Source organism: Physeter macrocephalus, chromosome 20 (assembly GCF_002837175.3).
Source record: "Physeter macrocephalus isolate SW-GA chromosome 20, ASM283717v5, whole genome shotgun sequence".
NCBI classification, from domain to species: domain Eukaryota; kingdom Metazoa; phylum Chordata; class Mammalia; order Artiodactyla; family Physeteridae; genus Physeter; species Physeter macrocephalus.
The window spans coordinates 68,815,718-68,831,746 of record NC_041233.1 but is presented as its reverse complement, the minus strand read 5'-3'; the positions used below and the strand labels follow the sequence as shown (position 1 = coordinate 68,831,746).

The 16,029-nt window shown below is 49.9% G+C and overlaps 1 protein-coding gene across 1 annotated transcript in view; it reads left to right on the top strand.

The window, feature by feature from the left end:
* The window catches only part of AFAP1L2 (actin filament associated protein 1 like 2), a 103,880-nt gene that overhangs the window by 54,362 nt on the left and 33,489 nt on the right, over positions 1 to 16,029 (top strand). Inside the window, exons 2-3 of the mRNA XM_028481589.2 lie at positions 8,299 to 8,427; positions 14,598 to 14,672. Coding sequence (XP_028337390.1) covers positions 8,299 to 8,427; positions 14,598 to 14,672 — 204 coding nt within the window. The remainder of the gene's footprint in view (positions 1 to 8,298; positions 8,428 to 14,597; positions 14,673 to 16,029) is intronic.

The following is a 16,029-nucleotide window of genomic DNA, read 5'->3' as shown; positions in this document are numbered from 1 at the left end:
CCCGTGTCCCCTGCATCGGCAGGCGGACTCTCAACCACTGCGCCACCAGGGAAGCCCTGGAAATTTGTTTTTTATGGACTCGTAAGTAATTTTATAAAGTAAAAAGGCTTTTCACGAAGCAATCATCACACCTTTATCTCTGTGGTTCATCACCTTGGCTGCATAGTAGAATCACCTGGGAAGCTTTGAAAACTCCTGAGGACCAGAGCACACCCAGAGCAATTACAGCAGGAGCTCTGGGGGTGGACCCAAGCATCAGGAATTTTTTTACGTCCCCAGTTGATTCCAATATGCAGCCTTTGCTGAGAATCACCACTTTATCTTTTGTATGCGTGGCCCTGAGTGGTCTTCCATTCGGTGTCCTGAAAGCAGGAGTGCCCTTGAAAGTCAGCAGGAGGGTGCCTTCAAGAGCATGGGAAACTGGTGTGAGGACACAGGAACCTGCTGTGTCTGTGCAGAAGCACCCAGCAGAGAAGAGATCTCTTAATATATAGAGACATATGGGCTTCCTCCAGCCATGGGATGGAATACTACACAGCAGTCAAAAGGAACAAACTTCTCATACATGTAACAACAATGGACGGATCTCAAATGCCTTATGTTCAGTAAAAGGAGCCAGACTCCAAAGGTTCTGCAGGTTGCCAGGGCCTGGGAGTGGAGAAGGGGTCACCTGCAGAAGGGTACAAAGGAACTTTTTGGGTGATGGAACCGTTCTGTATCCTAATTGTGGTGGTAGTTGCCACAGCTGAGTGCGTTGGTCAAAACACTAGATTTTTATACAGTAAAAACAGAGGAGGTTGCTGTATGTAAGTTATAGCCCAACTAAAAAATTATTTTCGTTTAAAAAAACCCACTTCCTCATTAATGATGAAGGGACAAACAGAATGTGGTATATCCATACAAGGGAACATTATTCAGCCATAAGAAGGAATGAAATACCATACATGCTACAGCATGGATGAACCTGGAAATCATGATGCCTCGTGAAAGAAACCAGACTCAAAAGGCTACACGTTATATGATTCCATTTACATGAAATATTCAGAATTGGAAAATCTACAGAGTCAGAAAGCAGATTTGTGGTTGCCGCAAATCTGGGGGAGGAAAGAATGGAGAGCGACAACCTAACGAGTTTATGTTTCAGGTGATGAAAAAGTTCTGGAACTAGGTAGCGGTGGTGATGGTTGCATGGCATTGTAACACTGAGTTGTAAGCTTTAAAGTGGCTAAAGTGGTAAATTAATGTAAAGTTATGTGTGTATTACCACCATAAGAAAAGAAAGAAAGAGACCCACTTCCTATCAACTTGCCTGGCACATACCCATCGGTACATCGGGAACTTGGTAAAAGCTGACTCGGCATTTGGCACTTTTAGAGAAAGGAGGATTGGGCCTCCTAAAAGTGGGGGGAGGTCTCCTTTCAGGTGGAGTAAAGGGGCATGTTTTCCAAAAGCTCATTCTTGAGTACGTGACGGTTCTCTATGATCAGAATGAATCTACTGGCGTTTTCTGCTCTTCATTGCAACCCACCTGATGCCGTCGCTTGTCACAGAGACTTTCACCAGCTTCATAACTTTGGTTGGTCCTCAGCAGGCGGGTTCATGCAAATCATATGCCCCGTGGCCCAATGTTCGGAACCCCGTTGGGGCAGGGAGGGGGATGCATGTCTTTATACTTAAAGAACAGGTCTGCTTAGTTTCATGTTTGGAAGGAAAATCGCCCTCCGTCATGGGTCTTCAGCAAACGCAGCTGAATAAATAAAAATGTGTGTGTAAAACGGCAGGGGAATCATGAGAAGCAGCTTTTTTGGCATGTTGGGAAGACATTTATGGTTGGGAACCTAGTGACCAAAGAACAGGACTGCCTCAAGATGAGAAAGACTGGGGGAGGAGGTCATCTGGAGGCAGAGCTCTGCCGGGGCCGAGGGCAGTGAATCGAGCAGTTGACCCGTCCAGCTCTGCGTGGGCCTTGCGAGTCCTGAACAAGAATCTTATTGATGATTTGTCAGCCCGTGAGCAGACAACTCTGAACTTTAACAGAGCCAGGATGGAAAGCCTGCACAAGGGCCTACAGTTTCCACGGTGAACAGCACACTTATTTTTCCCTCCCTCCACTGGAGGATGAGGAAGAGACCAAACTGAGCAATGTGGGGGTGACGCGGGAAGGGAGCCGGGACGAGCGCGTTCCAGAGCCTCAGTGAAATGGCCGCATTCCTCCCAGGGATGGCCCGTCCCTCCGGGCTCTAAGGGCTTTAAAATGTCGCCACGGTTGGCGCAAATTGGGGCCGTGCTTTTCTTGTTATTTCCAAGAGCCCGAGCTCTCGGTTTCCCCTGCTTTTCCAAAGTTTGCTTCGCGCCACTTGGCTTTGATGAAAGGCCTACACGAACACCTGCTTTGCGCTCGCTGAGATCCATCCAAAAAGGAGTTTCATTTTTGCAGAAAAAGACAGTAGCCGCTTCACTTTCTGCCTTTCTGGGTTACGAAAGTTTTCACAGGAACGCTCTCCTTTGGGATAGCGGGGGAACCTGTAGCTGGACCCCAGGGGGTATGATGGCGGGAGCATCACTGGCCTCTGCTGTGCTTCGCGCCTTGTCAGAGGCCCAAACCTACAAAGGCTGACCCTTGTCCAGAAAGGGCTCAGGCCTAGCCCAGAATACAGACCTGGCACAGACTGAGACAACTGAGAACAACTGACTTTGACAGTGAGGAATCTAGGGAAGAGCTGGCAAGAGAGCCGAGTGTCCTCGGTCATGGGTGCGGCTTTGTGGAGTCGGGGCCTGGACGGAGCTTGAAGGAGGATGTGGATCCGGAGGGGAAGGGAAATGACCTCTGGGCTTCACGACTCCCTCTGGTTCCCGGTCCTGCGTTTCTTTAACCCTGGTGCGTACCCTTCACCTAACTCAGCTGTTGTAGAGGAAAAGGAGGGTATCTGCTTCCTCAGCACTCCCCATCTTCCCATCTTTCCCATTGGCCTAGCCCATCAGTTCCCCGGCAGCAGGGACCACAGATGCCCAGTTAGCTGCAGTGTCCTCAGGCCTGTGTGTCTGATGGTATTCTGCAGCTCTCAGCCACCCATGGGCATCTTCTCTTACAATCTCCGCATCTAATGGCCCATGGCTGCTACCTGTCACATGTCTCAAGTCCAACCCCTCCATCCCATCCCCTGCTACCTTGGGAAGCAGAGGCCATGATCCAGGTCAACCTCTCTGACTTCCCCAGGGCGGTTGGCAGACAGCAAGTACTTGGACTTGTTCACACTTGGACTTGAACCCCAGTGCCATTGTTAACAGCAGATGTGACTGAGTTAGGTTGTAATCCAGGCTCAGGAGCCCGTTCCCCCCGCTGTGCACTTGCGGAGTGCTTGGGAGAATTGGAGGTGGTGGGGTGCAGCGCCCTGCGTGGCCCCAGCCGCTGTGATCGGGTGACACCCTCATCTTCCTCAGCTGAGCTAATGCAGTCATCTCACTGGCCTCCCTGCCTCCCCTTCCTGTCCCCTGGTCCCCTTCCATCGTCCTCCCCACAGCTGGCAGAGTTAGCCTGCTTGAAGAGCAGCATAGCATGGCCTCCTCCACTGCGTTGCCCAGAAGCCCTGCAGGATGAGGCACGAACTCCCTAGCAAAGCAAATAAAGCCCTTATGTTCTGCCCACAGGATCTAAGTCTGCAGTTCTGGTCGCACTTTCTCTCCTTCAAGGTCCACCCACCCTGCCCCCATGCTCTGGGTGCCTTGATACACAGAGCTACTCGTGGTTTCTCAGATACCCCGTGTGCTTTCAGCATCTGAGTCTGTCGTCTCAGCATCATTCCCTTTCCCTGAAATGCCTCTGCCTCTTCCTGGTGAGCTCCTATTCATCCTCAATGGCCAAAGTTTGTCTCTTTGATAACCCCAAAGTTTGTCTCTTTCCTCGGTGCATTCCTGATCCTGGGAGATGTCCCTGGATCACTTCTATCCTGTGTATTCACTGGTGCCCTATTTCCAGGCATGGGGCTCCTGGAAGTGCAAGGGGCCCCATCAGGGTCACCTTTGTCTCCCCAGAGCCGGGCATTGATGCTTTTCATCCTTTGGCTTGGTATGTATTTGCTCACATAAAAATAAACAAGGCTGTTTTCCAGGAATCAGGCAGCTTTTGGGAATAGCTGAGGATGTGGAAGCAAGAGACACTTAAAGTTCTCGTGCTTTTTTCTTTTTTTGTTAGCAGGAGTAGCAGCAGTTACAGCTCAGTGGAGTTCAGAAGGTCAGGAAAAATGCAGCTTGAGATCCTAGTTGTTTTGCAAGGCCCTTTCACTTTCCTTATCCACTGTAGCTGAGTTCAAACCTCAGGGTCATTTATCCTTTGTTTTCCCCCAGTTTGACTTTTTTTTTTTTTTTTTTTTTTTTTTCCTGGTACACGGGCCTCTCACTGTTGTGGCCTCTCCCTTTGCGGAGCACAGGCTCCGGACGCGCAGGCTCAGCGGCCATGGGTCACGGGCCCAGCCGCTCCGCGGCATGTGGGATCTTCCCGGACCGGGGCACAAACCCGTGTCCCCTGCGTCGGCAGGCGGACTCTCAACCACTGCACCGCCAGGGAAGCCCTGACTTTAAAAAAAAAAAATATTTTCTAGTGTCTTGTTTTAATTCACTTGTTGTTTCTTTTTTCTTTTTTTTTTTTTTTAAATTTTATTTATTTTTGGCTGCATTGGGTCTTCGTTGCTGCGCGCAGGCTTTTCTCTAGTTGTGGCGCGCGGGGGCTACTCTTCGTTGTGGTGCGCGGGCTTCTCACTGCGGTGGCTTCTCTTGTTGCGGAGCACGGGCTCTGGGTGCGTGGGCTTCAGTAGTTGTGGCACACGGGCTCAGTGGTTGTGGCGCGCAGGCTCAGTAGTTGTGGCGCACGGGCTTGGTTGCTCCACGGCATGTGGGATCTTCCCGGACCAGGGCTCGAACCCGTGTTCCCTGCATTGGCAGGTGGATTCTTAACCACCGCGCCACCAGGGAAGTCCCCCAGTTTGGCTTCTTTAAGCTCATTGCTTTCAGCCTGTTGAGTTTCTGCAGCCAACTGGAAACTCATGAATAACTGTTCAAAATCAAACAAAACCAAACAAAAAACAACCTAAGGCCTTACTCTGTGAGGGCCTCTTCCCAGAAACCTTCCAGCCTTAAACCTCTCGTCTGGTATCGGCTGCGTGACTCTTGACTCTTTGGTGGTGCGGCCTGGTCTGTTAATCACTTCACCTGTGCTCGTCTTGTCCCGCCAACAAGCCTGCAAAAGGCAGGAGCCAGGCCATGCGGTCTCCTTTCCAGTTTCCCAGTAAGTCGAGGCTGAGGGCCCAGCTGAGTCTGGGCACGCTGTGAGGTCTCGCCGGATGCTGATTCGGGGGGCTCTGGGAGCTTTGGCTGGTGCTCTTTCAAAATTCACTCCATTAAGAGTTTAGTCAGTTTTAAGTAAACTGGGCAGAAGCCGCTGGCCTCTTGGAGGTTCCCTGGGGTGTTCTTCTCAATACCCAAGGGCGGGGCAGGAGACTCTGCTGTTGGTCCATGGCTCTTTCCCAAGCAGAACCACCTAATGTGGCTTCTTTCTTGCCTTGGCTATCACTTACCATCTGCTCATCTCTTCTCCAGCGGAGATGAGGGCATCTTCCATCCAACCTCTAGGCACACGGGCCAACACGTATCACGTGCAGCATTTGGGCCGCTGGCTGTGTGAAGGTGTCTTTTACCCTCACTTGGCTTTTGACAAGCCAGAGGGGAAGTGACACATAGACTTCTGTGGGACCCGCTTGATTCTTCATCCTTTACCAGGACACTGAAGAGGGAGAGAGGAGGTTTCTCTGCTGTTTCTCTCTGCAGTACTCTCAAACCTTCTCCCTGCAGGGAGAGAGTGCTCCGATCTACGACAGGCAGCACCCACTCATCTGAGCAAGCTGGCTGTTTGATCTGACAGTCACACGCGCTGGTACTGTTATCACTGCCTTCTTCCGAAATAAGCATCCTCATATTCCCCTTCCCCTTCCTCCAGCTCTCTCCCAGTCAGTGGCAATATTCATTCCAGGGAGTTTGGTTTTTCAGGAATGGAGTCAGAGGCTACCACCCCACTACGAGCCAAGGGGGTGTTTGAACAGAAATAGGACACTGGGCTCTCCCTTAGAACCAGGGGACTATAAGGGCTTCTATAATGAGGGGGTTAGGGGATAGTCAGGGGCTCTGGTTCAGTTCTGGGGCGCCAGGTCTTTGGGGGGTGCTGGAAGAAGGCCCTACATGGAGGCATCAGGTGGGGTGTTGCCAAGAGCTCAGCCTTGGAGTCAGGCAGCAAACCCAGCTGTCTGTCATGCGCCATGTGGGCTGTTATGGGTCTTCTCTGGGCCACCAGGTCCACATCTGTAAAATGGGCATAATGCTGCTTACCTCCTAGAGTTCTTGTGAGCTAGTAGGTACCTAATAACTTCATTCATTCATTTATTCATTATTTCCATAAACATTCATTCAACACTTATAAGAGTGTGCAGTGCCAAAGATGCAAGACAGGTGTGGTTCTGACTCTCACTGAGCTAACAGACTAGACCGGGATGAGAAAGACAAAAATACACGATAAAAATGAGCAGATAAATAAAACTGTTATTTCATTCATTGTTGATATTGCTCATTTTAAAATCTTATTTTAAAAATACTGTGTATTCAAAAAAATATTGTATATTCATAATGCCAGTAAGTTGTGATTAGGGCTACTGAAAGCAGGAGATAGATGCTGAGTTAGAAAATGATAAGAAATATCTAGTTTGGAGAAGGTGGTCAGGGAAGGCTGCTCCGAGGAGGTGACCTTCCTTTCCTTCCTCTCCCTTACATGGTAGGGTAGGGAATGTTACAGTGCAAGGTTTTGTTTTTTCTCTGAAGAGGAGCTTAGAGACGAATGAATGCTACTGGTGGAGAATAAGAAATAACTAATGATGTCACGGGATGGGAGGAGACGACGATGACAAAGCTCTTTGTGTGGTTAGCATAGCGTTTCACAAGCATGGTTGTGAAGAGCTTCACAGATTTTGTCTTTTACACCAACCTTGTGAGATGGGCAGGGCCCACACAGTCTTCTCCACTTTACAGATGAGGGAATGAGCTTGGAGAGATTGTGTGACCGCTCAGAGTCCCAGCAGCAGGTGGTGGAGGGCGGCTCTGGGCGTCTTGGCTGCTGTCTTGGAAGGAGGGCCCTCAGGTGTGGCCCCTAGCGTTGCATTTAGACCCATGCTTCTCGGCGTTGGCTGCATATTGGAATCACCTGAGGAGGTTTAAGACCTAATGACTCCTGGGCCTCGCTCCCAGAGATTCTGATATCATCAGTCTGGGTGCGGCTTAGACATCAGGAGTTTTAAAATCTCTCCAGGTGATTCCAGTGCAGCCAGGGTTGGAAAGCACTGTTTAGACCCTCAAGGAGCCGCTGCCATTAATGAGAATGTTCTGGAGAGCAGCTGGGCAGGGAGCGCCAAGGTGAGGCTTCCACCGGTGAATGCCGCATCCTGTTCTTAATAGAGGTTTAGGTCATTAACAATAATATCAACAACAGTAATGGGGAAGGCCCTGCGTCTAGACTGTTGCCCGCTGCACTGATGTTTCTGCAGTGTGCTTCCAGCTGGAAATTGGCCAGTGCCTCTGTAACGGTGGCCCTTGAGAGAGGCGTATTTGACAACTAGATCCGAGGCACCGCAGACCTTAACCAGCTTGGGGGTGATGCTGGCCTGGTGGCAATTGAAGTGGCTCAGTCACTGAAGAATCTCAGGGAGAGGTTTTGTTTGTCCAAGTGTGGCTTTTGATAGGTTGTCCATCCATATTCCTGCGGGGACAGAATAATCACTGTTTCCTCTCCCTGAAGTGACTCTGTGTTTCCCCATCCTCGGGGAAAGGATTAACAACTGGGTCAACCGCAGCATTTCTTCTGATGGTTGCGGGACTGATCTGTGTTCAAGTTCCCCAGCCCCTGAGCTGGTTTGACTGACCTTTATTGAGGAACAAAATCTCCTGTTTCCAGATTCTCACAGCCTGATCGGCTTGACTGGGCCACACTGGCCACTGTCACTCCAGCAAATGGTAGCGCCGCCGCTTTGGCCGAGGTTGTCCATCTCGAAGCCGAGGGCCTGTTTGCCTCTCCCCAGTGACGCTGGTACTGGGAATTGCACCTATTGGCTGGGCCCCCCACGTGCTGCCTGGCCTCACCCTGGACCCCTCCCCTCGAGACCAGAGGGTCCGTCATGGGATGCTGTGGGATCGGAGGTGTGTCTGAGCTGGGCCTTGGGAGAGAAGGCGGCTGCTATAAGGGGTTCTTCTGTTTTCTGTCTCTAGCCCTGGAGCAGCTGCTGACAGAGCTGGATGACTTCCTCAGGATTCTTGACCAGGAGAACCTGAGCAGCACAGCTGTGGTGAAGAAGAGTGGCCTGGCCGAGCTCCTCCGGCTTTACACCAAAAGCAGCAGTGAGTGTGGCCAGGGCCTCAGTAAAGAGGTCCCTGTGGAAGCAGGACGATGGTTGTACGTGTGTTAGAGCTGCCATAATGACACCCCCCAGACTGGGCTGAACAACAGAAACTCACTTTGTCACAGTTCTGGAGGCTAAAAATCAGGGTTGGTTCCTTCTGAGGCCTCTCTCCTTGGCATGTAGATGGTCCCCTTCTCCCTGGGTCTTTACACCATCTTTCCTCTGCGTGAATGGCGGTGTCCAAATTTCCTCTTCCTATAAGGACACCATTCATACTGGATCAGGGCCCGCCCCCAGTGGCCTCATTTAATGTTAATTATGTCTTTAAAGACACTTTCTCCAAATACAGTCACATTCTGAGGTATTCAGGGTTAGGACTTAATTTATGCATTTTGAGGGGGACATGGTTCAGCCCGTAACAATAGTGCGAGAGTGATGGGACGTGTATGGCAGCCCCAGGAGTTTCTGAACACTCAACACAGTAGCCCGCGAAGAGCACTTTTCCTTATGGTTGAAAGTAGAGAAGGGATAATAAACTGGTATAATAATAGCTAATGCTTAATGGAGCACTTCCCGCCTGCACATGTATTGCTCCGGCTTCATCTTCAAGACACCCCTGTGAGGTTGGTGCTGTTATTACAGATGAGGAGACTGAGGCCTGGAGAGTGTAAATAACTTGCCCAGGGTCATACAGCCCAAGGGAAAACAGGAAAACATTGTTTTAAGACTTTGTAAATCACAGAACTGTGAGTTCATTGTTTTTCTATCTTCTTAATTGAGCTAGATTTTGTATCCAGTCAAGTACACAGATCTTAAGGAGTCAGTTCAGTGAGTTTTGACCGCTGTGTACACCTGTGTACCCACCACCCCAAATAAGACGTAGAACATTTCTGTCATCCCAGAAAATTCACTCTTGCCCCTTCCCAGGGCAAGAATTCCTCCCCATCCCCACCCCAAGGCAACCATTTTTCAGATTTCTACCACCATTGATTAGCATTGCCCATTCTGGAGCTTCATATAAATGGAATTGGATGGTTTGTGCTTTGGGTCTGGCCCCTATCACTCCATGCCGTGGACTGTATCCATAGTTCCTTTTATAGCTGAATGGTATTCCCTTCTGCGAATATACTGCAATCTGCTCATCCATTCACTTGTTGATGGACATTTGGGTTGTTTGCAGATCTGGGCTAGTATGAATAATAAGGCTGCTTTGAACAGTCTTGTACAAGTCTTCTTGTGGACATACGGTTTCATTTCTAGCACAGGTTTTGTTTGTTTTTTTTTTTTTTTTTTTTAAAGAAAAACCTTCTAGTGAAGTCATAACAGTTTAGTCGAGTTTATTTTTATATCGGATGTTTGAGAATTGAAAGGGATATTTTGGGGACAGTAAGGGACCGTAAGAGGACACCTAATCCATCTGTCTCACAGCAGGAATAGCCCAGATCCTTGCCAGGGAGGGAAGTGCACCTGCTTTGGCCATCACAGTCAGGAGCTCCTCCCTGACATCCAGCCTGCGTCCACTGGGCTACATTTCAAAGTCCCTTTTCCTTTTTTTTTTTTGTTCCCTGTGGAATTAGTTCCTATTGTCTGAGTATCAGAGAAGTCATAAAGCTGAAGCGTGTTGCTAGATGCCCGGCAGCCTTCTCTTCTGTCGGAATAATCTGGCTCCCTTAGCCTTTCCTCAGAGGGGTTTTCTGGCAGCCCCTTCGTTGCCTTTGAGCTCTGCAGCCTCCTCCTAGCTTTGTAGTGAGCGTCTGCTGACCTGGTCCGTAGCACATCAAAGGTGGTATGAGCAGATGGGAAAGCCCATTACAAAGCAGGGGAGTTTCAGAGAGATGAGTCACTCCACAGAAGGACTCATCGGTGGAATTCTTTAAAGAGCACACACTCCCAGGCCATTTAGATGTGCTCCGACTTGAAAACGTTTAATGATAAAGAACACCTTTGTTGGGAATTGAGAAACACTGCTGTGATGGCGTCTGACCCCTGGTTCTTGGTTCTCACCGCTCCATCAGAGCTCCCGGTGTGGGGTCCCCTTTGTGATTTAGTGTGGCTTCCCGTAGGGCGACCTCTGTTTCACCCTTGACGTGTGTATGTTCTGTTCTCATAAAGTCAGGCCTTCCCCACCCTTGGTCTCTGCAGCTTGTAGGGCTGCAGGAGCTGCTGAGAACAGGTCGGGGGCACCCCGGTGTGAATCGCCCCCAGAGCACACCCAGACCACCGATAAATGCGCATAGCCGTACCGAGGCCTTTGGCTGTCACTTCTGTTCTCCAGGTCAGTGCCCACGGATGAATAGCCACTGTTTTCGAACTTCCCCTTCTGGTCCTCTTTGCACCCTCTCAGATGGCAGAGTGGTTATAACAGCAGCTGACACTTTCTGTGCTCTTACCGTTTCCCAGCCTGGTGCTTAATGAAATGACTCGGATTCCGTCATCTAACCCCATCCCAAGGCAGGGAGGGAGTTGTTGTCCCCATCTTACCAACGAGGGAACTGAGGTTTGGAAAGTTACTTTAGGCACATGGCCATGCGTGGCAGAGCCCAGGCTTGGGCCTGGGCCAGCAGACCTACCCATTATGCTCCCCTCCGCTCTCCACGGTCCAGATGAGTCTGCACCAGGTTAATTGTGCTGCACAGGATAGAATCCAAAGCCCCTTAAATTGAAAGCATTGGTCGTTTTCTCTCAGTTTCCCATGCCTGCCTCACTGTGTATCTTCCAGAAAATTAACTCATCCAGACGGGACTTATAGGTGGAGGCAGGGTGATCATTTCAGGATAGCCTGTGGTCTCCACTGGCTGAGCTGTTGTTTACTTCAACACATTTGGGGCAGAGCATGACTCTGTGTGTGTGTGTGTGTGTGTGTGTCTGTGTGTGTGTGTGTGTGTGTGTGTGTGTGTGTGTGTGTGTTTGTTTGCGCTTTTCAAATGCAATTGTCCATTTTCTGACCTTCAGTGTATTACTGAATTTTCCACTCTCTTTGCCTTTTGTCTAGGTGGTAAGGTCAAGGCATGGATTGAGGTCTGTTTATTGGGGGCCCGATAATTTTTCCTGTCTTAACCTTGAGGGCCCCCCAGTACCCTGCTCAGAGACTCTGGGAACATTTCAGGGGCTGCCCCTGTGATGGGAAATGCTTCAAACGTTCAGTCTATGCAGCTGTAGTAGACAGGGTCCGGGTCCCTCCTCCCTACCCCTCGCCACCACCCTCTTCAGACAAGGGTCGTTCCCCCAGGATCCACACACTTGCTCAAAGCACGATGAGCTCTCCTCTCCACCGTACCTGTAGCTGTTGTCACTTCCCGCACACCCGTGCGACTACCCCATCTGGGTCTGCCCCCCCCCCCCCCCCCCCCTCCCCCCCTCCCTCCCCCGCCCCCAATCTGGTGGGTTCACAAAGGCAGGGACGATGTCTGTTTTGTTCTTGGCTGTATCGCCGGCACCCAGTACAACGCTGGTGCTCAGTGCACTTCTGAAGGTGAATGAGAGAAAGATGGAAATCCTCCAACCCGAGGCTGCTGCCTGCCAGACCTGGGACAGCTCATCAGGCTTCTCTTTCCAGGGCCAAGTTCACAGGATTGCAGATGGTCCTGGGAGCCTCTTACTTACCAACTGGATTGTAGTGGATTAGCAACACTGAGAATCAACACCTAGTCAAGGATGGCTTGCAGAGTGTCCAAGGAGGCAGACGCAGCCTCGTGACACGGCCAGTGCCAGCTTTCTCTGCAATTTACAAATCACCATCTTGGGGGGGAAGCACCTGCTCAGCATCTAACAGTTAAAACAATAACAACAATACCTTGCCTTTTCTTTTCTTCTTTTGTACGCGAGTGTGGGCTTAGTTAACAGTATGAAAAAAGAAAAGAATGTAAAATGAACGTTAAACACTATTTACATTCCTTCAGTTCCTTTTTTGATCTGTATCGGTGTCATCGGGATATTTTCATGTAGTTGTGGTTTGCCTCTGTACCCTGCATTATTTTTACATTTAGAATTGCTGCCTGCACACATTTCCCTGTGTTGACAGTTCGCATACTTTTTCTTTTTCTTTTTTTTTTTTTGCTTTTCTGAAACATGATCCTTTAACTGTAATTTTTGGATATCTTTGTAAACAGCAGACATAGAGCTACTTTGTTATTTTTCACAGGTTGGTAGTGTCCATCGATGGATGAACAATAATGTTCAACCAGCCCCCTATTAGCGGGCATTTAAATTTTGTTCTTTAAAAAAAAAAAAAACAAACCTCATATAATATTGCAGTAAACACCCTCAAATAAGATTTTGTTTACACGCTGGAGTTTATCTTCAAGATAGATTTCTGGCAGCGGAAATGCTGGGTTACAGAATATGAACACCTAAAATTAAATTATCCTCCAAAATCACTTCCAAAATGGTTGTGCCGGTAATCCATTTACTTTTAAAGGTGACCTGCTGTTACCTATGTTGATGTGCCTTGGTTTCTTTCACCATTTTCCTATTATTGAGCCTTTGAGTTATTTCCCATGTTTTAGGCTGTCATTTTTAATCTTTGTTAGTTACAAGGTTACCTTACTTTTTCAAATTCCCTAACATTTGAGTTTTGTATTTGAAAATTTCAGTTAGGTAGAACTAGGCAATATTTCATCACAATTATTTTCCATACTATGCAGGCAAGAAAACCAAGGCACACAGGTTAGCTGTTCTGCTCAGAATTACTGTTAATGGCAGAGCTTGGCCGAGGACCCCCCCGCCCCATCCCCTACCCTGTCTCCTGCTTCCCCCTGCAGAGTGCTTTTCTCCTGTGCCATGCTCTGGAGAAGGTACAGACCCAGCCCCTCAGTGGAAGTATGCAAGTTGTGGATAACTAAGTTTAGACCTTGTAGTTCCCTCCGATTAGCTGCTGCGGCCCTTGGTATAGGGGTGACGTTACTGACTGGTCCTGGAAGGGCTGGGCAACAGGGTGGCAATCCCAGGGGCTGATGGAGGAAGATCCATCCAGCCGTATCCTCCTCCTGTTCCTCTGGGTTCTCAGGGCTCTGTTGACGCAGCCCTGCTGGCTGGAGTCTAGGCTGTCTGTGGTGTGGAACTGGCTGGCACTGAACTGCCTCCTTCGCCAGGGGTTTGAATTGGGCTCCTTGGCTCTGTAGCACCATCTCTAGCCACTGGAATTTATCAGCCGCAAGTTTCTAGGAAATGCAAATTAAGAGGCACAAAGAAACGCAGGAGGATTTCTAAGAGGAGAAACGCTCAGATCAGTCTCCTCTGCAGGCTTCTGAAGAAAGGGTCCAAGCCTTTCTCTGCCTAGACGTGCATAGGGAAGGTGACAGCCTGTACAGAAATGTTTTTTTTGTTTTTGCTTTTTTTCCGGTACGCGGGCCTCTCCACTGTTGTGGCCTCTCCCGTTACGGAGCACAGGCTCCGGACGCGCAGGCTCAGCGGCCATGGCTCACGGGCCCAGCCGCTCCGTGGCATGTGGGATCTTCCCGGACCGGGGCATGAACCCGTGTCCCCTGCATCGGCAGGCGGACTCTCAACCACTGCGCCACCAGGGAAGCCCCAGAAATGTTTTTAAAGGAGGGGAAGGGCTGTGCCACTGCAGGTAGAGCAGGTAGCTGCTGGTGCTGCAGGTCCAAATCCCAGCACACTCCCCACTCCAAACCCAGAGCTCAGGCCCCCACAGTGGCACCCCACCTGGAGGCCTGGGAGGTAAACTTCCAGATCCTGAGTATGACCTATCTTATATAGACCTCACTCTGATTAGCCCATCTATGTAATTCAGACTAGGGTGAGAATGACTGATAGGAAATGTTTTACAATTTAAACAAAATGCTAGGAAACGCAGAGAAATCTCTGCTTGGCGGAATGTGAGGCAGATCTTTAAGGTATGGGTGCTTTTCCACTTAAGACTTTTATTCCCAAAGCTATCCTTCTGTACCCTCCCCTTCCCTTCTCTCCCCTCCCCTCCCCCCAGGCTAGAAAACTAACAGTCAGCAATTTGGTATTTCTTTTTTTGGAAATCTGTCAGCTCTTTCTATTAATGGACTCTTTCAATCAACTCAAAATGTTGTATGCTTTTACTGGAATCCAGGCTGATGACAATGTCTCTGAGGGGTGGAGGGGACATCCTTTCTCTCTAGAGGCCCTTTCCCTTCATGAAATCACATGAAGCCTGTGTCTTCCATCCTCCTTCTGCAGGTTCTGATGAGGAGTACATTTATATGAACAAAGTGACGGTCCACAAGCAACAGGATGCTGAGTCCCAAGACAAAGGTACGGGGCTACCGCTGATGGAGTGGCCAGCTCCCAGGAAGGGGGCCAGTATAAGCCTTGGTCCCGTCCCACCCCTCCTTCCTCCCAGCCAGCACCACAGACAGGCCTGGTGGGGTTATTTTTGGAGGTCGCATTTTGGTTGATGCTATTTGGGGTTGATGTATTTTGGGATGTCTCATCAGGCCACCTCCTTGCCTCTTAAAGGTCTCGTGTCCCCTTCGTGGATAAGGATTCAGTCCCTAAAATCTCTCAGCGTTTCCCAGCATCGTCCCAGGAATAGGAAGTTATAAGTCAGATGCTTTAAGAAAGCAGCTGTACAGGTGCTGATCCCACAGCCCCAGCTTTATGACTTTTGACAGAAGTCTGGATTTTATGAGTGTGTTTGTGTTGCGGGGGGTGGGGGATGATGGCAAGGAGCCGGTGATGTCAGCAGCTGCCTTAATATTCGATCAAAGGTTTTGTTCAAAGGTGATCGCCTGTCAGAACATCTCACCTTCCACTGGAAGGACAGGTGGTGTCTTCCATGGCATCTTAATCTTCAGCTCTGTTCTGCTCTCTGCTTTTGTCTGAAAACCCTCAGGAGTGGGTCCAGCAGGACCCCAGAGAGGCCCAGAGGTTTGCAGAGCTGCCTAGCTGCAGAGGAGAGGGGATCAGAAGCCCCGTCTCCCAAATCTCAAGCCTGTGACTCAGAGGCAGAGGCTTAGCAAGAGGTGGGAACACAGCATCCCAAAGCATTCAGTCCTGTTAAAGACTTGGCTTCAAGACATCAGCCAGCAGAGCCCCAAGGTCAGATCTGCCTGAACCTGTCTGTCCCCAGCTGGCTTGGCCACCTCCTGAAACGGTCAGGCTCAGAAGAGCCTTTGGTGCCTTTTCCTTAAAAGTGCACAGAAGGTTGGTGGCCAAGTTCCCCAGTGTGGCTTTCACCTCCTGCCCCACCACCAAGCGTGGGCTCAACAGAAGTCCCCTGCACTAAAGCAGCCCCTGGGCCCTGGGTTGTTTGCCTTCCGGGGAAAATGTGGGGGTAGACAGAGGTAATCACAGGGTCGGTGCTGAGAGCAGCTCAATATAGTGACCACGGGCAGCTCCTCCACTTGCTAAAGCTCTGTGGCCAGGGCATTTTGGACATGGGGCAGGTGGAGGAGAGGGTGCGGAACCTACCAGAAACCTCAAACTAGTTCCTCCTGAGGAAACTGCCCATGGCCGATCTACCCTATTCTTGGAGGAAAAACAACACTGGCTCCAGGGACCGCCTGCCTGGGTAATTAACACCTGCCCAAATAGAACTCGGGGCTCATGTGACCAGACATTCCTGGCTACTGAGACTCCACTGCAAGGCTGGGCGCCCCTCACTGGAGCC